Source organism: Notolepis coatsorum, assembly GCF_963971535.1.
Source record: "Notolepis coatsorum genome assembly, chromosome: 12".
In the NCBI taxonomy this organism is placed as follows: Eukaryota; Metazoa; Chordata; class Actinopteri; order Aulopiformes; family Paralepididae; genus Notolepis; species Notolepis coatsorum.
The window spans coordinates 68532463-68557049 of record NC_140176.1 but is presented as its reverse complement, the minus strand read 5'-3'; the positions used below and the strand labels follow the sequence as shown (position 1 = coordinate 68557049).

Genomic DNA, 24587 nt, shown 5'->3' with positions numbered 1-24587 from the left:
CAGCGCCGCGGGGGTATAGCCTGGGCTGTACTGGACCTCCTGGTCCGGTGGAGTACTGTGCTGTCGTCGGGCTTGGTTCTCCTCCTCTCCCTCTTCTTCTTCTATCAGGTCCTCTAGATCCTGTAGTCGTTTATTTAGCTTCTCCGTAGTGCATGCCGCTCCTTCCTTGTAGCTGGGTCTCGCTTGGACCGGTCTGGGAAGGGGGTCTGCGGGGGGTATAGGCTTGGTCTGTTGGTCAAGTTCAGGGTCGCTTGCTCGGTTAGGAGACGCTGCCCTTGACTGTTGTCTCGACGAGTTCCTTGAACCCCTGGCGGAGGGAGAGGGTGTTGCCTTGAGGATCAGCTGCTCCATTAGCTGCGCTTGTAGTCTGTCGCGCTCGGCTTGTATTCTGTCGCGCTCGGCTTCGCGCTCGGCTTGTATTCTGTCGCGCTCGGCTTCGTGCTTGGTGAGATCTGCTTCTCTTTGGGCACCGGCAGCGGCACGCTGGGTGTCGGCCCGGTCTCTTGCCATATTCTCTTCCGTCTGAAGGCGTCTCAGCTCCAGACGTATGTGCTCTTCTTCGCTCCGTTGCTGTGCTTGGAGTCGATCGCGTTCGCCCTGAAGTCGATCGCGTTCAGTAGAGGCTGTCAGGCTGGCGAGGAACGCCTGTGATAGCATCCTCTCCGCTTCGCTGGGGGAAGACGCTTGTTGAGGTGAGCCGCTCCTGGCTGTACCCGCTGGGGATGCGTTCCCCTGCGGGGAGTCCTGGAGCTCTATCTCCTCGGCGCTCTCCTCCTCTTCTTCCGTGCAGAGTTCCACCTCTGGCGGGTTGTCTTCCTCCCGGAGCTCTGGGGGGTCTACTTCTTCGGTATTGGCGGGGGGTAAAGTCGTGTCAGTTCCCTCCTGGTCCCCACCGCGAGTTTGGTCAGTTAAATTAGAACCCACTAGGGCCTCTGTGGTCGGGGTATCCTGGTTGATAGGGTCGGACATAATTTTACTTTCTACTTTTACCGCGTTCACCGTTTGTAGAAGGCTAGGTAGTTGACTGACAGCGTAGTCCTCTAAGTACTGAGGTGTCTGTCGTCTGCGCCGCGGGCGTTCTACGTTAGGAGGACCGTTTCGTGGAGTGTTCATCATAGGCCATTTCAATATTAATAACACTATATTAATATTACACTAGTTACCCTCCGGCTCGAAGGACCAATTGTAACTGAGGGGTACAATTCCCTGACTGTATTGATAAGTATGGTATTATTAAACCACTACCTCTTGTACTTTAACTTCTGGCCATCCAGTACATGATATAGATATGATGAACACTTTCCCACCTGATGAAACGAAGTCCACACAAATGTACAAATCGAATATTTTATATAGCAAAAGGTATATACAACGTTCACTTGTTTACACTTATGATTTGAAATGCACTTGTATGGCAAATGAGTATTCGTAGGTAAATCAACATTGAATGTCCAATCTCTGGTTACGCAGGGAGTAAGTATACAACCTGGTTCCTTAGGGAACTATAGCGATGGTACTTAAATGATTATAGCCGGATAATGCAAAGGGGGGGTCCCGCTGGTTGTAAGTCAGTAGGGGGGGGGGGGGGTTAGGAGAGCCGTGGTCAATATCCCATCTGGCCGACGATTTCTTGGGAGAATTCAAAGTCTTGAACACGGTGCCCACAGAACCTCGGTCCGCAGATGAATACAGCCGGACCCTCTTGTAGACGGTAGTTGCCGGTCCACAACGAAGAGACGTGAGGCGACCTCACTCGGGGTAGAGCGCCGTCTCACTTGGACTCCTCTCGGGGGGTAGTTCCAACACTTACCAGTGTTGGCTGTTATCCATGGCATAAATCAAAGCACCCAAAGCAAGTAGATAATCCAAGCCGTGTAGGGCTAGCCGTCGTCCGGGTAAGGTAATCCAATGTGCAGGTCCACTCGTCCTGGCCCAGAACTCCTCGGATGAAAGCACCACACGTGGTCTGCCCAGCCTGGTTAAGCTTCTAGATAACGCGAGGAAACGATGGGGGTACTGCTCACTTTATAACTCTAACCGAACGGTGCACCATACATAATAGACTATTATTAACTTAATAGAAATACGTCCCACTCGACGGTATAGTGCCAAACTATGACAATTCAACTATTAATCCACACGATGTCTCAATGCCATTCTGAGGCCAAGTTGACCATACTACACCACACGTGTATCGGGGTGAGGCTTAACGTCTTGCCACTAGGTTGGAGGGTAAAGAACTAAGGGCGAAGTGACTAAGAAAGTTCTACTTTACTTGCGCCATATATATATGCGCTGTGAACAAATAGTACCATCCGTATTTCGCCAGACGTATTCCTACGCGGAACCGGGGCCTGTAACAACATGTTCGTCGGCACGATTGAACTTGAACCAAGGGGCTTGGCTGCTGGCGCCAGGTTCTCGTCCAATGAGAGAATGAAACTATTATGGGCTGTTAGTAGACTAAAGGGATATTCAGTGTATATGTACACAGAATATACAAGGGATATCAAACGATATACAAATACTATTAAATATATATCCATAAATAAATATATATATTCGGTTTAATCTGATCCTTCACAACAGTTACAGAGGTTTCTGCTGAGTAGTTCTGGAAAGAGCTCACCTATTTATGGCTGACGTTGACTTTAAGTTTGTGTTTGTAGGTTGGTGGCTAAAGCAGTACAATAGGAGATCTTGCTGTCCAAGAATGAGTCCAATCAAGATATTGGAACCTGGCAAAGTTCAAGAAGGAGATCGAGATTTAGCACTTGTTTTGTTTGTGTGCATTACAAATACAATTTATTATTGTTAGTATTATTATTATTATTATTATTATTATTATTATTATTATTATTATTGATCTTTGGAGTTGTATCCAGTTATATACAGTTCACTTGTTAATACATTTGATGGCTTTGTCATTATAAATGATTTCCCATATATTTTTTAATCTTTGAAAGGGGATGGGTACATTTGGCAATTTTGTAATACAATACCAATGGGTTCAAATGGTAAAATCGGCCATTTTGAAATCCAAAATGATGTAGGTTAGAGTTATCCTATCCCAAAAATGAACTCATATTTGAATTCCCCATTAAGAAACACATCATTTAGACACCTTGCATGTTAGGATTTCCTTCAGATTCATGTTGGCATCCATGTATGGCCAAGGGGTGAAAAATGGTAAAATCGGCCATTTTGAAATCCAAAACAATGTAGGTAGGAGTTATCCGATTAGAAAAATAATCCCATATTTGAATTCCCCACAAAAAAACACATATTTTAGACACCCCACTTGATTGATTTTCCAAAAAAAAAAAGTATGGCCCGCCCTACTAGTATAGTGTTGTAGTATATAGTGTTGTTTACTCTAGGGTCTTCATGGACCTCCTCTGAACCTAATCATCCCAGCTGCTTGTAACTCTCTTTAGCTATCAATCCAGTACAGGGTGTCTATGCTGCTCTTCATTGAGCCCTGAAGAAATCATGTAGCTCCTGACTCACATTAATACATTAAAATAAATTGAAAATGTCTGTCAATGATGTAAATGGACTGAGTTAAAAAACAATTGATATCAATCCAACACCAGAGTCAATTAACACATACACCTTTACCACAACATCCACCTGTTTCCAATCAACTAATTAGACAAAGAGAAAGATGATTGGCTGTCAAACCTGCAGAGCACCTGAACCTAAGAGGCCTGTGAGATAAGACAGCTCAGTGTGGGTTTGCTGAAAGTGGACAAAGGGGCCAGGATTTCTGTAGCTTTTGGAATAGATGCAAACTATGGCTAAAGCTGTAGGACTTGTTCTAAGGTAAAGTTTTGATCCATTGTGTTGGAATGTTGTGATTCTGATATAAGTTATGTTTAATCTAAATAAACTTGTTTTTGTTTAGAGTGCTGCTGTTGTCTTCGCTGACTGGAAGACAGCATGCAAGCGGTGAGTTAACCCTTTTCAAGAACAACCTGATTATTACCCATTCAAGAACTACTGATTGTCAGGCTTGTGAATTAACTTGATGTGATATTGTTTCTATCAACAGCTTACAGGTCTACTCTGCATCTGTAACCAAGGCTAAAATTCTTGGAGATGCTACAGGGCCAGAATTGATCTACCAGCCTGCCTACAGTAGCTATAATGTTCGTGATGAATCACTTGTTGGTAGTTATGGTCCAAGCTCAGGTTCCCTCAACAGTTATGATCCCAGTAAATCGCTTGTTAGTTTTGGTCTTGGCTCGCATGACTACAGTGACACTTAACTAGCACTGGGTATTCTTTGGGTAGGAGGGGCGGAATACTGGCAAAAGCCATACTTGGTCATTTACTGTACAACTGGGTTAGGACATTTGTAGGGGCCAGTTTCGAATTGCAGTCTCCCGTAGGTGTTCTTAGAGTTTTTGAAAGTGGGTATAGATTCACATTCCTTTACAGCTTTGGGTAGGGTGTTCCACATTGATGTGGCATAATTGCGAACGTGTTTAGTCCCTTGTTTGAGCCGAATCTGGGTTTAACATGATTTGTGGAGCTCCCTCTGGTGTTGTGATCGTGGTATTCACTGACCTTTGGGAAGTATTTTGACATGTACATGGGTACCTTGGTCGTGTAGTGTATCTTGTAGACCAGGCCCATTGCAAGTTGCTGTACTCTGTCGTCTACTCTAAGCCATCCTAGGTTGTCAAAGTGGGCAGGGGTGAGGTGGGTTCTAGGAGTAAGGTCAAGCAGTAGTCTGACTAGCTTGTTTTGAGATGTTTGTAATTTTTGTTTTAGTGCCTTTGAGGTGCTTTGGTACCATGAGGTGCAAGCATAGTCTTAGTACCCTTGAATGAGTGCTCCTGCCATAGTCTTCAGGGTATTCTTGTTTACCAGAGATCCGGTACAAGAATCGAGTTCGTTGGTTGACTTTTTTTATTACATTTGATGCCATTTTGTCACAGGAAAGATTAGCCTCTAGGATGGAACCCAGGTAGGTTAATTTCATCTTTCCTTGTGACAATATTGTCACCCACTGTAACCGAGAAGCCGTCTGTCTTGCTGAGTTTGTTATTTGAACCGAAGAGAATGGACTCTGTTTTGCCATATGCAGATTTTGCCTAGTTCCGAGCTGAGGGCTTTTTCAACCTCTAACTTGTTCTTGTCAGAGACCAGCAGGGCTGAGTCGTCCGCAAACGGGAACAAGTTGCAGTCACAAGCTGACGACATGTCATTTGCATAAATTAGGAATAGTAGCGGTCCTAGTATGCTTCCTTGTGGAACACTACAGCTCACTGTGATAACCTTACGGCGCGTACCTTAGAGAGGGGCTTCGCTCAACCAATCAGAGAGGGGGCTGCAGAAATGGAGCTCAACCAATCAGAGAGGGGTCTGCAGAACTGGAGCTACGAAATGTAGAGACGCAGCTGGCGTTAGCTACCTCTTCTTGAACTAGAGCTCTTTAAGGGCTTACTACTGTACTAGCCGTCACTAATCATGTTATTAACGTTACAGCGGATGTTTTCACACAGTTGATGGTGATGGTGATCAGCTCATCAGTTGTTCGTTATCATGATTTTATGCTGACAATGGTGAGCATCTACTACAGAGTGCTAGCTTGTGCTCTTTTAGCAGCAGGGACCAACCTATTCACGCCTGTAAGTCCGGTGGAGGTTTGTGAGAGCAGCACTGACCGTGATGGCCACATGATGATGATGGTGTATCAGACTGTCGGCTATATCCATCCCGACCATCCGCCATCAAGACCAGCTTGAACAAGAGTTTTGCAAACCACATGCATGACTTTAACCACTTCAAAGTGTCATGTACAAAGCTCAAAGGTAAAACAAAAATACTAGTATGCATTTACAGATTACTATAAACAAACCACTACTGTGTATTATAAAAGGCATGTTTTAAGGTGGCCTGTCACCCTGATGTAAACAAGACAAACATCTTTCTCTGGTCTGCATCCCCTATTGAGCCGTACTGTATTGTACCCATTCTGCAATCTGTTAAATACAGTTTTCATTCACCTTATTTTCAGAATCCCTCCCAGTGGATGAGGTGGATGGTAACTTTGTTCGTACAGTGAAGAACTGAATTTTTTCCCAATCCAACTCCACTGAAAGGGCCGCTAAGACTGGCAGCAGTATCCAAGGTGATGCTGTAACATGATATGACATTAAGTAGTGCCCTTGGTATTATGTTTCAGGATGCACCGATATTGATATTGGTCCGCAGTATCTGAGAATGTCCATGGTACTAAAATCCGATACCGAAAAACATGTCTAACATGTCACAAATCAAAGCAAAGTTACTTGATTTGCTGTACTTTGGACACATTAACCCCCTCTAATGGAGACAAATGTATTATATCTCAATAACCCCAAAATGATGGTCCAAGTCTATACTGTTCATTAAAAGTAATGGATCAGATTGGAACTCTGTATCTGCCAATACTGAAAGCCCAGGTATTGGTTACACCGGGACAGAAAAAGTCAGATTGGTGCATCCCTAATTATGATGGTGTACTGTATGTAACACTATGACACAAGCAGGGCCCTTCGTATTATGTTGGCATAATGTAACACAGAATAGAAAGGTTGTCTGATGTTTCTAAATGGTTTGTCTCAGTAGGATGTCATTGTGGATCTCTTAGATCTGGAGGTGGCTATAACCCAGTCTGATGATTTCCTTCATTATGCCAGTGGTGGCAGGCTTCTGCCTGGATCCATCCCTCTCGCACACAGATATGGCGGACTTCAGGTACAGTGTATTCATGACCGATTGCATTTTAGGCCTCATTGGTGGCCTTTTTCAGAATGACTTGTATGACACCACATCCTCTCCCTCCCCTCTTGATAGTTTGGCTACTGGGCAGGGCAGCTGGGAGACGGCCGAGCACATCTCCTCGGCCAGTATACCAACAGGCAGGTCCATTTTGAAATGAGTCTTTCAGTTATGAAGCTCATAGCTCACAGGAGCCCTAACTCTGATTTCTTTGAAACATGCCTTTTCACAGGAAGGGAGTAACATGGGAACTCCAGCTCAAAGGCTCAGGGAAAACGCCATACTCAAGGTATGGACTATTAACAGTATATATTATGAATTATTAGTCACACTTATTATATTATTAATTATTATTAACACATTCTATAGACTTCTTCTGAGCCATCCGCAGCATCTTGACCCGATTGGATAAGAATTTACAAGATATAAGATTAGATAATCCCCTAATAATTGATCCCCTTGGGGAAATTCGGGCGTCATAGCATTATGGGGGAGGGGAGGTATGGGCATGATAATAGTATGAATATAGCGCTAAGAGGGAACCAGCTCGGAGGAAAAACCCGGAGCGAACCAAGACTGCAGTGTGTACACAAACTAGAGGGGGGAGAGCGGGGGGGTGGGGCAGTTTGCACTCAAGGACGGAGCGAGGACGGAGCGGAGCACCCATTCCTAATGAGAAAGCCCCCTAAGTGGTGTACAAATCTAGCAGTTAGGATCTGTGTGATAACTGCAGATTCATTCACACCTGAGCCTGACACAGAACATTGCTCTCGCTACCTCTAACAATGAGACAATGAGTCGTACACCCCCCTACACGCATAAAGCCTGACACAGGACAATGCTCTCACTACCTCTAACAATGAGACAATGACTCGTACACCCCCCTACACACATAAAGCCTGACACAGGACAATGCTCTCACTACCTCTAACAATGAGTCAGCACTGAACACTGGAAACCAGAGGCTAGATAAAGGCTTCACACACCTGTCCCCCATTAGGGGAAATTAACCCACAGAACACAATGATTGACAGGTGCCACTCGCAGTGAGTGACGGGTGCCTCACTGGTGCTTACCGCTTTTTAGCTAATTCCCTTCATTATACTTACTTACATTATCCAAAAGGTATTTCTCTTTTCTAGACATTGCTGTTGTGATGAAAAAAATACTTCCAAGTTGTTAATGTAACCGTCCTGGAATATGTGAATTCTTAAAATGGGTGACATTTCCAAGTATACATTCAGCAAAAAAAAACTTAATAGTTGTCTATGGGCTCGATCTTGCACTTTCATTTCACTAAAGGTCAGGAGATGGTCGAGCTGTGATCCGTTCCTCGGTCAGGGAATTCCTGTGCAGTGAAGCCATGTATTCTTTGGGTGTTCCCACCAGCAGGGCTGCAAGGTAAGAGAGTCAGTGATCTACAAATATAGCAAACATACATTTTGCACACTTTAATTTAGTCCGACAGTTACTGAGAATGAATGAGTTTGAATATGTCACCCAGCGATGTCTTTGGAGGACACTGAATCATTGTCTTTGAATTACCACTCAATGAGATTATGTGCATGAAAAATAGCAATCCCTATTGTAATCAATATTTTAAATGTACATCATTTGATTTAATTGGGCTGTATTTAAAACAACACAAGGGTTCATTGTCCTCTGAAGGACATATTCAAACTCATTATGTCAATAGCTGTTAAACCAAATACATTTTTCAGTTTTGGGATGTATATGAAATTATGTGCAAAATAAATCAGCATTGTTTTTATGTGATGTACCCTTTAGCAGGAGTTCCTCAGCCATTAACTCATTCAGCGCTAGGGGTCGTTGTTTACCTCTGGGTAGAATGCCATCGCTTTGTTCAATGGGGAGAAAGCCAATCTTGCTAGTGCTAAAACTATATGAAATATTATAGCTATGGATCTAATACACCCGTCGATTGTCAGTGAGTTTCTTCCAGTCAACATGCACAAAACAGATACTTTTTTCATACATACATTTCCGTTTTATACCGTGATAAATATGAGTATATTTCCAGAGCGTTCTGTCTAATCTCAGGAAACTCTAGCAAACCGCGCTTCAATGTATTTCCTTAGAAATCGTGCCATTTGTCGCTTGATTTATGAATCGTTCTGAAAACAACGCTAGATTATCGTTATTATGTCTCCTCATGCACCCATGAAATGTGATGTGCTTGGAGCGGGGCGCCCCCCCCCCCCCCCCCCGCCACCAACGGTAAACAGCACACACGCAGTCCACACAGACAGCTTCGATCGCGGGAGAAAAAAAAATATCAAATCAACGCAAGATTGGATATATAGTGTCCTTACCTTGTCTCTGATGTAATGCAAAAAAAAGAATCCAATTATCTGATCGCCATTCCAAGTACTGGTTGCGGAGGTCCGTCCCACGTTATCCGGCATTGCATATAAACAAGGGGGGGGGGGGCTAGTTGATGCATCGTTGTAAGCGCTTGTCCTGCCAGAGTATTTAAACCCCGCCTGCACGGCTCAGCTCGGCCCAAAAAACAAACTACATCGTTTCAAATGGGAGTGCAATAGCGGCCGAAGGCATTAGAGGGCGGTATTGACCGTCTGCCAGCTCAGACACATTCAGAACAGTATGCACAGGCTGCCCCGATTAATTATAAATGGCAATAGCGAATAAAAGAAATAACGATTAAAACCCGACTTTTCTCGTGATTGGTGCTCAAGCGATGGCGAGTTAACCCAACTTTTCTCGTGAATGGCGCCCAATGAGTTAAGCTGTTTAAGCTGTTAGGTTCCAAATGCAAGGTGCACTACAAATTTTATGTATTATTATAATTATTATTATTTAAAATGGACCTATCTCAAATCCCGCCCTCTTTTCTTGATCCTCCAATCACAACTGGTGCTTTGTTCCGAGGGAAGAAACAGTTGTGATTGGAGGATCAAGAAAAGAGGACAGGGTTTGAGATAGGTCCATTGAGTTGCGATGAGCTACAGTACACAGCCTAAGATATTGACTGGCTGCTTCAACATGTCAATTGGATTTGACCCTTCAATGATAGAGTGGATGTTCTGGATAGAATTTAAGATGAACAACAGGGACAGAAGGCCCTCTATCGACCTCATTGTTTATAAGAGTGTTTACTGGTAATTGAGCTGATAAAGTGCTGTTTTTGTACCTCAGCCTTATCTTAAGCGAGGAGCCAGTATTGAGGGACCAGTTCTACAATGGAAACATCAAGAAAGAAAGAGGTAATTTATTGAATTGTGTTTTAAACTTTAAAAAGTTATGTTATGTAGAGTAATATCCCCCCCCCTCACAGTAAACTGTGGTGTTCCACAAGGAAGCATACTAGGTCCGCTACTGTTCCTAATTTATGCAAATGACATGTCGTCAGCTTGTGACTGCAACTTGTTCCTGTTTGCGGACGACTCAGCCCTGCTGTTCTCTGACAAGAACAAGTTACAGGTTGAAAAAACCCTCAGCTCAGAACTAAGCAAAATCTGCATATGGCTCGCTGATAACAAACTATCATTACACATGGGCAAAACAGAGTCCATTCTCTTCGGTTCAAATAACAAACTCGGCAAGACCGACGGCTTCTCAGTTACAGTGGGTGACAATATTGTCACAAGGAAAGAAGATATTACCTACCTGGGTTCCATCCTAGAGGCAAATCTTTCCTGTGACAAAATGGCATCCAATGTAATAAAAAAAGTCAACCAACGAACTCGTTTCTTGTACCGGATCTCCTCACTGGTAAACAAGAATACCCTGAAGACTCTAGCAGGAGCACTCATTCAAGGGTACTACGACTATGCTTGCACCTCATGGTACCAAAGCACCTCAAAGGCGCTAAAAACAAAATTACAAACATCTCAAAACAAACTGGTCAGACTACTGCTTGACCTTACTCCTAGAACCCACCTCACCCCTGCCCACTTTGACAACCTAGGATGGCTTAGAGTAGACGACAGAGTACAGCAACTTGCAATGGGCCTGGTCTACAAGATACACTACACGACCAAGGTACCCATGTACATGACTAAATACTTCCCAAAGGTCAGTGAATACCACGATCACAACACCAGAGGGAGCTCCACAAATCATGTTAAACCCAGATTCGGCTCAAACAAGGGACTAAACACGTTTCGCAATTATGCCACATCAATGTGGAACGCCCTACCCAAAGCTGTAAAGGAATGTGAATCACTACCCACTTTCAAAAACACTCTCAAAAAACACCTAAGGGAGACTGCAACTCGAAACTGGCCCCTGTAAATGTCCGAACACAACCCCCTCCAATGTACAGTAAATTACCAAGTATGGTCTTGTCAATAATCCAATGTACAGTGTTGTTTGTACAGTTGTACAGTCCGCTATGACTTTCATTCGGCGCTTCAGCTCACCTGGCATAGCAGCGGTCCGCGGTCCTGCGGTTTGTTGTTGACGCGAGTTTGAATCCCTTTTTTTTAACGTGATTTTTTTTTTAACGTGTATTCTTTCTATGGTTAAGGTTAGGCATGGTTAAGGTTAAGGTTAGGCATTGTTTCGGAGTTGGTTAAGGTTAGAACGGTTAAGTTTAGGCGCTGTTAAGGAGCTGGTTAAGGTTAGAGTTTGTGTTAGAGAATGGCAATATTCTTTCTATGGTTAAGGTTAGGCATGGTTAAGGTTAAGGTTAGGCATTGTTTCGGAGTTGGTTAAGGTTAGAACGGTTAAGTTTAGGCGCTGGTTATGGTTAGAGTTTGTGTTAGAATGGCAATAGACAGCCTATTGCCGCGCGACAGCTCTCGGCAGCCTCGTTGCGCGTCCTGAGTTTGCCGCGTCACGTGCCTGTCGGGGCCAATCAGGCCTACCCCGGAAGTAACTTACTGTTGCGGAACAGGTACAGGCCTCCCGACTTCCCATTTCCTCACATGGAATGCACCTGGTTGGATAAATGAGATGCTGGTGTTCTAGAGCGACATCTAGTGGATGTCCTTTAAACATCTTGGCCTTATTCATTAACATTGCCATTTAATTTGTTAGTGGCATATATGGTTGGTGTAGTAGTGCTTCTCAGTGCATGCATTTCCCATAGTTGTTTACTGTTTTGTCTTGAGGGGCGACAGTGCCTCAGGAGGTAGAGCAGTCGTCTGGCAATCCGGAGGTTCTCTGTTCGATTCCCGCTCCTCCCGGGCAGCGTGTCGATGTGTCCTTGAGCAAGACACTTAACCCCTCATTGCTCCCGATGAGCAGGTTGGCACCTTGCATGGTCGCCTTCGCCGTCTGTGTTTGAATGTGTGAGTGAATGGGTAAAATGTGAGTAACAAATTGTAAAGCGCTTTGGATAAAAGCGCTATATAAAAAAGCAGCCATTTATAAAAGCAGCCATTTGTCTATTATATGTCACAGTTGAATACTTTTGTTTGTTTTCATTATCCCCAGGAGCTGTTGTTCTCCGGCTGGCCAAGTCGTGGTTCCGTATTGGGTCTCTAGAGATTCTGTCTCAAGCTGGAGAACTTGATCTTCTGAGGTCAGCGTCTTTATCCTATCAGGACCACAATGTTTCCAGCATAATTCATCCCTTTAATCTTTTTTGCCTTTGTATTGCAGCCTATGACTTACCCACTGCCTGTATCGTCTTGTGTCGTGTCGTTTCCAGAAAATTGATGAATTTTGTTATCGATGAACATTTTCCTTCTATCGTTTCAAATGACCCAGATAAATATTTGGTGAGTAGTGATGGAATTTATTGAAGGCTTCTGCCAACACTGATATTTTCCTAATTTATTGGATAGTTATTTGACATAGAAGATACAGTGTAAGAATTAAGCTATTCTGCCCAGGCCCAATGCTTTTGTTAAAGCTGCACTATGTCGTTTTGTGAGTCAGAGAAGTGAATCATTTCTAAAGTACAGCATATTTTCATAACTGAATAAACAAACTGTCCTTAGAGGGAAATTGGCTCCCTGGAACACTTTGAATCTAGAAAGCTACCTGCAAAGTTACTATTTCATTGCTGTTTACAAAGGCAGGGCCTGCAATTCTGTTCTCTAGAACAAACATTCTAGACTTACATTTGGTCCACAGTGCCTAAAAAGGATTTTGTTTTCATTCATGAATTACAGTAAATGTATTTAGCAGGCTCTGCAAACGGATCCCCTTTCTCCAAAACGACATAATGCACCTTTAACACACAATATTGCAAGCTCTTTGCATTTAGTAGGCATAATGTTGATCCTAACATACCATGTATTAAATGCCAAAGTATCCTGAATTGTATAAACAGTACAGTGTTTCCTAATCTTTCTGAAGCTGTCAATCTAATTGAGAACAGTTGTTTATCCTGCTGTGTATGTATGTATATATATATATATATACACAGTACATAATAAAAAAAAAATGTATCCACTTTTTCTCCCATTTTCTATTTTTCTCCCATCCCAATTTTGTATCATCCAATTCAACCCTCCCCTGTCTCGAACGCTGTTTCTTGCCTCCCACAAGCCGGCTGCAATGTGGACTAAGTCATACATAGCACGAGTCCCCACCGATACTCGAGGTAACAGCAGTCGCATCTTTTCACCTGCGCGGCGCGATCTTTCAGCGTCAGGGGTCTGCGCTTTGGTGGGGCGCCGCCCCCTGGCCCATCGCTTCCTGATTCTACTGCGCAGGCGCACCAACCGACCTGTAGGAGTCGCTGTCCACAACGCCCGATCCCCACCCATCAGTTTCCCACCCCCTAATACTGCCAATGTGTATTAGTACGGACGACCAGTTAAACTGAAAGCAATGTGGAGCGCTGGGCTCGAACAGGCGAACCCAGCGTCTCCAGTATTCGTGGTGAGCGCCTTGCCCACTGCACCACGTAGCCGCCCGCCAGTACATACTATTTTATAGTGTACACTGTAATCTCACATACTGTGTGTGTTCCCAGGTCTTTTATGCTACGGTTGTAAATGAAACTGCACATTTGATTGCTCAGTGGATGTCTGTCGGCTTTGCACATGGTGAGTAGCTTTGCACATGGTGAGCGAGTACCAGGTTTGACTTGTTATCATGTGACACAACTCGTACCACCAACCTCTAATGACATCCACATGTCATCTTCACAACGACAGGAGTGTGCAACACAGACAACTTCAGCCTCCTTTCCGTCACCATTGACTATGGACCATTTGGATTCATGGAGTCTTATGACCCGAGTACGTACATAATGTTCTTTTCTTATTCATGAAAGTCACTTTCATCTACTGTTTCTTCTTCTGCTGTATTATATTGTCAGTCGCTAATGTTTCAAAACGCAACTTTCTCATTGCCTGTAGATTTTGTCCCCAACACGTCTGACGATGAGGGGAGATACAGCGTGGGAGCTCAGGCTAACGTTGGATTGTTCAACCTAGAGAAACTTCTGGGGGCTCTTAGTCCTGTGCTTGTCCTCAAACAGCACCAGGGGTAAGGTTAGCCCTGACAGGACCCTCTGGTCTCCTCCCTTCTAGCTTTACTGAGGATTCACCCTACAGAAGTCGGAGAGGTCTATAACAAAAAAATTTCACTTAGTCAAACAGATATTATGTCCATAATCTTTCACTTGTCTACTTTCTTGGTGGTGACAGGCGCTACATCTGCTATGCACAAATAAACGTTTAGATGTTAGACAAGTATACCCCAAATCAGACTTCTTCTCGTGAGCGTATTGCTCGGAAGTACAGCACCACTCGTGAGAATGAGGAGGACTCGAGGCCATCTTTGGTTTGGCTTACTCTGAGACTTTGGGGTATACTATGTCTAAAAGAGTATTTGTGCAGGAGATGTAAGCGCCTGTCACCACCACCTGGGAAGTAGACAAGTGTTCGGACTACAGATAATTAGTGTTGTAGCTATAATCTGGTGCAATATTGTGCATGGTCCCTGGCCAATAAACAAACAAACAAATAAATAAGTAAGTGAAATTCAACATCGTTTTTAGCTGTAATCAGCAGCTCTATAGGTCACTCTGCCGGTCAGTCCACACAATCTCCCCACCAGCACTGTAGGAGGCTGGAATTGGGCATGGAGGTCAAGTGTGTTTGTGTGTATTCATGCCAATTGGCTAAAAGGTGGCGTGACAATGGGAGCGGCCCATCACAAAAAGGTGGTAGCTATTGCAAATTCACGCTTGTTTTGTTATAGACCTCCCAGACCTTCGTAGGGTCAATTCTCTGTAAAGCTAGACAGGACCCTGTGGGAGAAGACCAGGGCTCTGGTCAATTATACCATAACACACTGGGTTCTCATGAAGTGAAGATTGTAACTATTAGCCCTAAATTGATATCTCTACTTTTCTTTTTAACACAGGGCTAAAAATGTGCTAAAGGGTTATGGTGATATTTACCAGAAGAGGTAAGCTACGTCTACCGTATTTAGATTAGATTAAAATGTATTGTCATTATACAGCACAAGTACAATACAACGAAAAGAAGTTTGGCATCCAACCAGACTCAGAGTTCAAATGTAACCGTAAAGTGCAGTAGTAATATACAATGTACAGGTGAACTAGGTATAAAATATGTAAATTAGTAATACTGAGTAATAGTGCTAATCAGATGTACAGAGTTGTATTATTATTATGTACAGTGATACAGGTATAAAGACACTATGGTAGTAAGTCATACTGGCCTGCAGTGTAACTAGTAAGTAGTAAGAGTAGGAAAGGGATATGTACAGATAATATAGATATAGTACACTATCTACAGATATGTAAAAAGGATTATATGTGGGTATGTACAGACAGATGTGGATAAATATGTATATGGTAAGAATAAATATATATACGGTATATACAGCATTATTGTACATGCTGTCATACAGAGTTATGGGTTATATGCAGGTGTATAGGTAGGTAATTATAGACGGAGTATATGGTACAGAATTCAGGGAGATGACAGTTGAGGGAAAGCAGCTGTTCCTGAGTCTGCTTGACTTGGAGCGGAGGTTCCTGTAGCGCCTCCCAGAGGGGATGAGGGCAAACAGTCCACGATTGGGATGAGAGGTGTCCTTGACAATCCTGCGTGCCTCCCTCAGACACAGTTTGTGATGAATAGACTCTATTGCTGTAGGGAGTGATGTACCGGTGATGCGTTGGGCGGTTTTCACCACCCTCTGCAGTGCTTTCCAGTATGAGTCAGTGCAGTTGCCGTACCAGACTGTGATGCATTTGGAGAGTATGCTTTCTATGGTGCACCAGTAAAAGTTCACCAGAATCCAAGGAGACAGGTGGGCCTTCCTCACTCTCCTCAGGAAGAAGAGGCACTGGTGAGCCTTCTTGACCAGTGATGAGGTGTTGAGGGTCCAAGAGAGGTCCTCAGAGATGTGGACTCCCAGGAATTTGAAGCCGGAGACAGGCTCAACCTGCGTGCCAGCTCTAGTCTTCCTGAAGTCCACAATGAGCTCCTTGGTTTTCTTGGTGTTGAGGGCCAGGTTGTGCGCCACAGAGCAACCAGGTGCTGGACCTCCTTCCTGTAGGCTGACTCATCGTTGTTTTTGATGAGGCCTACCACCATTGTGTCTCATCTGCAAACTTGATAATGGTGTTGGTGCCATGTAATGTAGGAGTGCAATCGTGGGTGAAGAGGGAGTAGAGAAGGGAACTTGGCACACAGCCCTGTGGGACACTGGTGTTCAGGGTGAGGGTGGTGGAGGGTGAGTGCAACAAGGCGGAAGTCAGTGAGGCCCGTGGAAGAGGAGTGTTTGGGCACTGGCACGATGCAGGTGGTTTTAAAGCATGCCAGGACAACTGCCTGTGCTAGTGACAGGTTGAAGATGTAGTTTCAGACCTCAGTCAGCTGCTCAGCGCAGTTCCTCAGCACACAGCCGGGGATGCCATCAGGGCCAGCTGCCTTACGTGCATTAGTCCTGCTCAGTGCGGTACACAGGTTGGTGTGGAAGAGAGTGAGGGGTTGGAGGTTGGCAGGGAGGGCAGCCTTGGTGGGCGCCTCCTGGTTCTTCCTGTCAAAGCGGGCATAAAAATGATTGACCTCATCAGGGAGGGAGGGGTCAGTGGTTGGGGGAGAGTTGTTGGTGGGTTTATAGTCTGTGATGGCCTGCATGCCTTGCCACATGCGTCAGGAGTCAGAGTTGTTGAAGTGCTTTTCAACCCTTAGCTTGTAACTGTGCCTGGCCTGCCTGATTCCCCTATTCAGGTTAGCCCTGGCTGAACAGTAGGCCTGCGTGGCACCAGATCTAAAAGCAGTGTCACGTGCCTTTAGCAGTGAAACGGATTCTGATTGGGGAATGTAGTGATCTGTTTAAGGGTGGTGACACTGTCGATGTTGGAGTTGATGTGGTCAACAACGGAGGAGGTGAGGTGTAGGAGATGATGTCTGTGTGGGCGTCCAGGGTGGACTGAGTGGCAAACATACTCCAGTCTGTGTGTTGGAACAGGTGCTGCAGCTCAGAGTCTGCCCCCTCAGGCCATATTTTAATTGTTCTAACTGAGGGCTTCACATGTTTGATGAGTAGGGCGTACTTGGGAAGAAGGAACAAAGAAAGGTGGTCAGATTGTCCCATGTGGGGGAGGGGATCTGTCCGATTTACTGTACAAAACAGTAATATGATACATTATTATTATTATGTTCTAACCTTGTTAGCCTGTTTCAGGATTCACCAGCTATTCAAGGCCAAGCTGGGGCTTCTGGGTGAGGAGGACGGAGACGGATATCTCATTGCGTTCCTGCTTAAGGCAAGTCGTTTTATGCAATGCCGAATCTTTATGCAAACTTTCATGTGGTTCATTTTACTCTACAAAGACGAGTAACTCTGTCAGTATGGTAGTTATGCTAAAACCTAGTATTTATAATTATTCACCATAGAAATGATTGGGTAAAGTCAAATGATATTGATATACAGTATAGTATACTGCTAGTGTATATATGCATTGTATGGTTGATATATCAACATGTTAGCAGGTGGGATATGCGTCTATACTCGGAGAGCGTCTTGCCAGAAATGCGGCTACGGAAAGTATAGACGTGGTTGATATGCTATTCCTTCCTTGTGATTGCTCCTATCTCTTGTTGTTTGTGTAGATGATGGAGGACACTGGTTCAGACTTCACTATGACCTTCAGGCAGCTCAGCGAAGCCTCGGTGCAGCAGCTTCACAGCGGGAGCTTCACAGAGGTCATAACCCCTAGTTGAACCTTAGTTGGTATTTATACAGTTAGTTATACTTACCTGATGTTTTATTATAATACAGTTAACTTACCTGATGGGAGGGCATATTACTCCATGTTTTATTATAATACAGTTAACTTACCTGATGGGAGGGCATATTACTCCATGTTTTATTATAATACAGTTAGTTATACTTACCTGATGGGAGGGCATATTACTCCATGTTTTATTATAATACAGTTAACTTACCTGATGGGAGGGCATATTACTCCATGTTTTATTAAAATACAGTTAACTTACCTGATGGGAGGGCATATTACTCCATGTTTTATTATAATACAGTTATACTTACCTGATCGGAGGGCATATTACTCCATGTTTTATTATAATACAGTTAGTTATACTTACCTGATGGGAGGGCATATTACTCCATGTTTTATTATAATACAGTTAACTTACCTGATGGGAGGGCATATTACTCCATGTTTTATTAAAATACAGTTAACTTACCTGATGGGAGGGCATATTACTCCATGTTTTATTAAAATACAGTTAACTTACCTGATGGGAGGGCATATTACTCCATGTTTTATTATAATACAGTTATACTTACCTGATGGGAGGGCATATTACTCCATGTTTTATTAAAATACAGTTAACTTACCTGATGGGAGGGCATATTACTCCATGTTTTATTATAATAGTTATACTTACCTGATGGGAGGGCATATTACTCCATGTTTTATTATAATACAGTTAACTTACCTGATGGGAGGGCATATTACTCCATGTTTTATTATAATACAGTTATACTTACCTGATGGGAGGGCATATTACTCCATGTTTTATTATAATACAGTTAACTTACCTGATGGGAGGGCATATTACTCCATGTTTTATTATAATACAGTTATACTTACCTGATGGGAGGGCATATTACTCCATGTTTTATTATAATACAGTTATACTTACCTGATGGGAGGGCATATTACTCCATGTTTTATTAAAATACAGTTAACTTACCTGATGGGAGGGCATATTACTCCATGTTTTATTATAATACAGTTAACTTACCTGATGGGAGGGCATATTACTCCATGTTTTATTATAATACAGTTATACTTACCTGATGGGAGGGCATATTACTCCATGTTTTATTATAATACAGTTATACTTACCTGATGGGAGGGCATATTACTCCATGTTTTATTAAAATACAGTTAACTTACCTGATGGGAGGGCATATTACTCCATGTTTTATTATAATACAGTTATACTTACCTGATGGGAGGGCATATTACTCCATGTTTTATTATAATACAGTTATACTTACCTGATGGGAGGGCATATTACTCCATGTTTTATTATAATACAGTTATACTTACCTGATGGGAGGGCATATTACTCCATGTTTTATTATAATACAGTTAACTTACCTGATGGGAGGGCATATTACTCCATGTTTTATTATAATACAGTTAACTTACCTGATGGGAGGGCATATTACTCCATGTTTTATTATAATACAGTTAGTTATATTTACCTGATGGGAGGGCATATTACTCCATGTTTTATTATAATACAGTTAACTTACCTGATGGGAGGGCATATTACTCCATGTTTTATTAAAATACATACTACTCATAATGTCACCAACTCACTCCTTCACTCAGGATCCATTCACTCACGGTTAGCCGCTCTGCCCCTAGTGGTTGCATGTCAGAGAAAATATTGAATTATATTTAAATCCTACACATCAGAAGATACATTTATGTAGTGTTATAGTATTGTACAACTCTATAAATACCTATCCAGAGACTTAGTATGTGCCAGTATGTGTTAGTATGTGCCAGCTCACAGACTAATGACGACCTCTCTGTACCAGGCGTGGGCTCTTGAGGACCTCTCGCCCCACCAGCTCTTCTCCGAGTGGGTCGGCTTGTACCTTCAGCGGCTCGGCAGGTAAGGGAGAACATGTGATTTGAGGCCCGCAAGATATCTTCATATGCTTAACCCTTTCACTGCCACACGACAGAAGGTTAACCCTTTACTATCACACAACCGACGGTCGCCGTGTGGCAGTGAAAGGGTTAACCTTCTGTGTGTTGTCGCGGTGAAAGGGTTAACCGTTTTGGTAGTGCGGCAGTGAAAGAGTTAACCCCAGTGAATTAGATCTCAAGCTGATTTGAACGCTTTAGAATCAGAATCAGAATCAGAAAGGTCTTTATTTGCCAAGTAGTTTTCACATACAAGGAATTAGCTTTGGTCGTTTTTTTTTTTTTTTACTTAAATTTTTATTAACACTTATAGACAAACAGCACTTACAAAAAAAAAAAACTAACAACACAATAAAAACAAAAAAAAACAGTGCACATAAATGGTTACATGGGTATCATGGTTAGTTGTCTGGTTCCACTACAGTTGTTTTCCAGGTACTTAATACAAAGGCTGATTGTGTACCTCCCTTAAACATGTATAAAAATATAATTCCTACTCAAAAGATATTAAATACTGACTAAGGCATGCATGTGTGATATGGGTCCAGAGACCCTCCTTGAGCTTCTTTCTTCCCTTATCCTTCGTCCTTTTTTTTTTTTTTTTTTTTTTTTTTTTAACTTTCACTTTGCCTTTTGATTCACCCATACACAAACCACATCATCCCTGAATATTAATATAACACTGTTAAACAGACATAAATAATAAAGTATAAAAACATAAAACAATTGTAATACCCCAAAAAAAATAGAAAATACTAACTAAAGCATAGGTGTGTGACATGGGTTCAGAGACCCTCCTTGAACTTCTTTCCTCCTTTACCCTTCGCCCTCTTGTGTTGCATTTGGTTCTTCCTCTGTGATGTCGTTTTCGTTCCCTTTATAATCCTCCCACTTTCCCCATCTTTCCCCAAATTTCTCTTCCTGTAACCTCAGCATGTGTGTTATCCTCTCCATATCCTGTATTTCTTCCACTATTCCTACCCATTGTGCTATTGTCGGTGGGTCTTCCTTGTACCACAGTCTCGTTATTGCTTTTCTGGCCGCTATCAACATTATCTTTATTAAATATTTGTCCCCCCCTTGTATTCCCTCGTGTGTCAGGTCTCCTAAGTAAAGCACCAGTCCTGTTTGTGGTAACCCGTATCCTAATATTCTGATCATTGCCTCCCCTATCTCCTCCCAATACCCCTTCAGCTTCTGACATCCCCAGAATATGTGCGTGTGATTTGCCCCCTCCTTCCCACACATCCTCCAGCATGCTCTTTGTGTTGGTGCATATTTTCCCTTCAGCTCTGGGGTTATAAAGAATCTGATTATGTTTTTCCATCCAAACTCTTTCCATATCCTCGATCCTGTTGTTGAATGTTGCACCTCGCATATGTTCCCCCATTCCTTCCCTGTTATTCCCATCTCTAGTTCTCTCTCCCATTTCTCCCTTATATAATCGGTCGTGTGTCCCTTGCTGGTCATTATAGCCCGGTACAGTGCTGATATTACCCTTCCTTTCCCTCCTTTGTATGCCCTTACTATCATCCTAATTATTCCATTCTGTTCTTCTTCCTTGTCCCCTCTTATTTCTTTATTATAGTAATCTCTAATCTGTAGATATCTGAAGTGGTCGTTGTTTTCTAGTCCAAATTTCTCCTTTAATCTTTGTAGTGTTTGCATTTCCCCCTTCTCTATCATTTTGCATATCGCTGTTGCCCCCCCCCCCCTCTCCCACCTTCTGAATCCATGGTCTAACCTCCCTGGTTTGAATCTCTTGTCATGTGCTACCCATCTCAGGACCCCTGACTGCTTCTCCAATTTGTGTGTTTTTACTACTCTGTTCCATATGGTCAAGGTGCATTTGGTGATTGGATCTAATAGTCCCTCTTTTTCTTTAAATAGTTTCCTATCTCCCACCAGAGCTTGTACCTTGTATCCCTCCCCTTCTTTTTCAATGTCTTTCCATCTTGCCTCATATCTGTCGTTACACCAGCACGTCACTGCTCTCAGTTGTGCTGCATAGTAATAATCTTGTAGGCTGGGTACTGCCATCCCTCCCTCTTCCTTTGGTAGTTGTAGTGTTTTATATCTGACCCGTGGTCTTCTCCCCGCCCATATGAATCTCGATATCAGTCTGTCCCACTCCCTGAATTGATTCTGTGGTATTTGTATCGGTAGTGACTGGAATAGGTACAGCAACCTTGATAGTATGTTCATTTTAATGACCTCTATTCTTGAATTGAAGTCCAAGGGCATTACTGTCCATCTCTCTAAGTCTCTCTTGATGTTCTGATTTATCTGTGTATAGTTCGCCTCAAACAGTTTCTCCACCCCTCTCGTGATGTTCACCCCTAAGTATTTAATCTTGTCCATGTCCCATCTTATCCCGTACTGTTCTCTAATTTCCGTCGTTGGGGTATAGTTCCATGCTAAGGTCTGTGTCTTTGTCACGTTTAGTTTGTATCCTGAGTAGTGGCCATATTCCTTCAGTAGATCCATCAGTGCCGGGAAGCTCTTGCCTGGTTGCCTCATGTATACTATCACGTCGTCTGCAAATAGGCCTAGTTTATATTCCGTTCCCTTTATCCTTACTCCCTTAATGTCCTCGGTCTGTCTGATCAGTTGTGCCAGTGGTTCTATGAAAACGGCGAAGAGCATCGGTGAGAGACAGCATCCCTGTCTGGTAGCCCTCTCTAATCTGATTCTATCCGTCAAGCTGCCATTCACCTTAACCCTCGCTGTCGGTTCTTGATATAGCGCCTTGATCATCTTCATCGCCCTCCCGTTCAGTCCAAACCTCATCAATGTTTTATATAAAAATGTCCAGCTCATACTGTCGAATGCTTTTTCTGCATCTAGGCTAATCAGTACCGCGCTACCCCCTTGTTTTTGTATCTCCTCTACTATGTGTAATGTCTTTCTCACGTTGTCCTGTGTCTGTCTCCCTTTAATAAATCCAGTTTGATCTTCATCTATAATGTCTGGCATAAACGTCTCAAATCTCTTTGATATTATCGATGTATACATCTTGTAATCCACGTTGAGTATGGACACAGGTCTGAAACTACTACATAATTCCCTATCCCTCCCTTCCTTCGGTATCGTGGTGATTCCACGAGGGGGGCATTTTTCCCTCTTCCATCGTGTGTCTGAACGCCGCCCCTAACATGGGTGCTAATTCAGTTCTAAATGTCTTGTAGAATTCCGATGGGAATCCGTCGCTCCCCGGAGACTTGTTGTTTTTAGCTCTACTAATTGCCTCTTCCAGTTCTTGTTCCGTAATTATTTTATTTAATTCTTCATTCTGTTCTTTCCCTATCGATGGTAACTCTAGCTTCTCCAGATATGCTTCTATTTCCTCTTCTCCCACTGCTTTTGGCTGTGTGTATAATTTCTCATAGTATTCTCTAAATGTCCTCTCTATTTCAGCTGGGTCCCTCAATATTTCATTAGTCTTTGTATCCCTTATTGTGTGTATCGTGTTCAACTTCTGTTGCGTCCTAATTCTCCTAGCCAACAGTCTGGTCGCTTTTGGTCCCCCTTCATAGTACGTTTGTTTCATGAACCTCGCTTCCTTTTCTATTTCCGTCAATAATTCCCTATTTATCCTGGCCTTTACTTCTTTGATTTCTCCGAGCGTTTCCTGTTCTTTTGATATCTGGTGTCTCCCCTCTAGCTTCTTCAGCTTCCCTATCAGATTGTGATATGTCTCCGTTCTGGCCTTCTTCAGCATTGCTGTCTTCTCCATCAATTTCCCCCTTATCACCACCTTCAGTGTGTCCCATAGAATGTTCGGATCTACCGCCCCATTGTCATTTTCTTCCTTATATCTGGCTATCTCCTCCTTGATCTGACTCACCACCCCCTTGTTATTTAATATTCCTACATTTAGTCTCCAGATCGTGTTCCTCCGTCTCCCTTCTAGATCTACTGTCAGATATATGGCACTGTGATCCGATATGTCCGCTACTCCTATTCTGCTCTCCCGTGCCCTGTAACTGTCCCCCGTCGTCATCAAAAAGTAGTCTATTCTCGCATATGTCACGTGCGGGTGTGAGTAATGTGTGTATTCCCTGTCCATGGCGTGCATCCCCCTCCAAACATCTGTAATTCCCATTTCCGTCATCTGAATATTCATATATCTACTGATGGGTGCTCGTCCTTTTCTAGTACTCGTGGTGTCTAGGTCGTGATTCAGTACTACGTTAAAATCTCCCGCGCATATCAATATCCCTTCTAGTTCCATCACTATCATATCAAAAATGGTCTCATATAAATCCCTCTCACTCTCTGGGGGTGCATAAACATTCACTAACGTAACCATTTGGCCCTCCATTTTCCCCTTCACCAGAACAAACCTTCCCTCCTTGTCTCTTACTTCCTTGATCAATTCAAATTTGACTGTTTTTGATTAACGTGATTACTCCTCTCCTCCTATCTATTTGTATAGCACGTTTAAACATGACGCTTGTCAACCAAAGTGCTTCACATGGCTAAGCTAAGTACAAAGAAAAGTATAAAATAAACAGAGAAATAAAATAAATCAACGGATAGACAAAGGAAATCTACTCGGGTTCCGTTTAAAGGAACTATAGTATGCATTTTCATATCCAAATCTCTTCAGTTTCTCATGATCCTGTGCTACCAAATGTGTCTCCTGCAGAAAAATCACTTCCATCTCACTTTTTTTACATTTCAA

At 43.1% G+C, this 24587-nt stretch overlaps 1 protein-coding gene across 1 annotated transcript in view; it reads left to right on the top strand.

The window, feature by feature from the left end:
• Positions 1 to 5776: 5776 nt before the first annotated feature.
• Positions 5777 to 24587, top strand: part of LOC311237887 (protein adenylyltransferase SelO-like) — a gene marked incomplete at both ends in the record, with an annotated part of 30674 nt that continues 11863 nt past the window's right edge. Inside the window, 17 exon segments of the mRNA XM_084325861.1 lie at positions 5777 to 5822; positions 6029 to 6080; positions 6082 to 6142; positions 6622 to 6750; positions 6850 to 6914; positions 7007 to 7063; positions 8077 to 8175; positions 9952 to 10019; positions 12196 to 12283; positions 12413 to 12482; positions 13688 to 13760; positions 13872 to 13955; positions 14076 to 14205; positions 15088 to 15132; positions 17389 to 17470; positions 17817 to 17909; positions 19789 to 19865. Of these exon segments, the coding sequence (XP_084181987.1) occupies positions 5777 to 5822; positions 6029 to 6080; positions 6082 to 6142; positions 6622 to 6750; positions 6850 to 6914; positions 7007 to 7063; positions 8077 to 8175; positions 9952 to 10019; positions 12196 to 12283; positions 12413 to 12482; positions 13688 to 13760; positions 13872 to 13955; positions 14076 to 14205; positions 15088 to 15132; positions 17389 to 17470; positions 17817 to 17909; positions 19789 to 19865 (1319 nt within the window).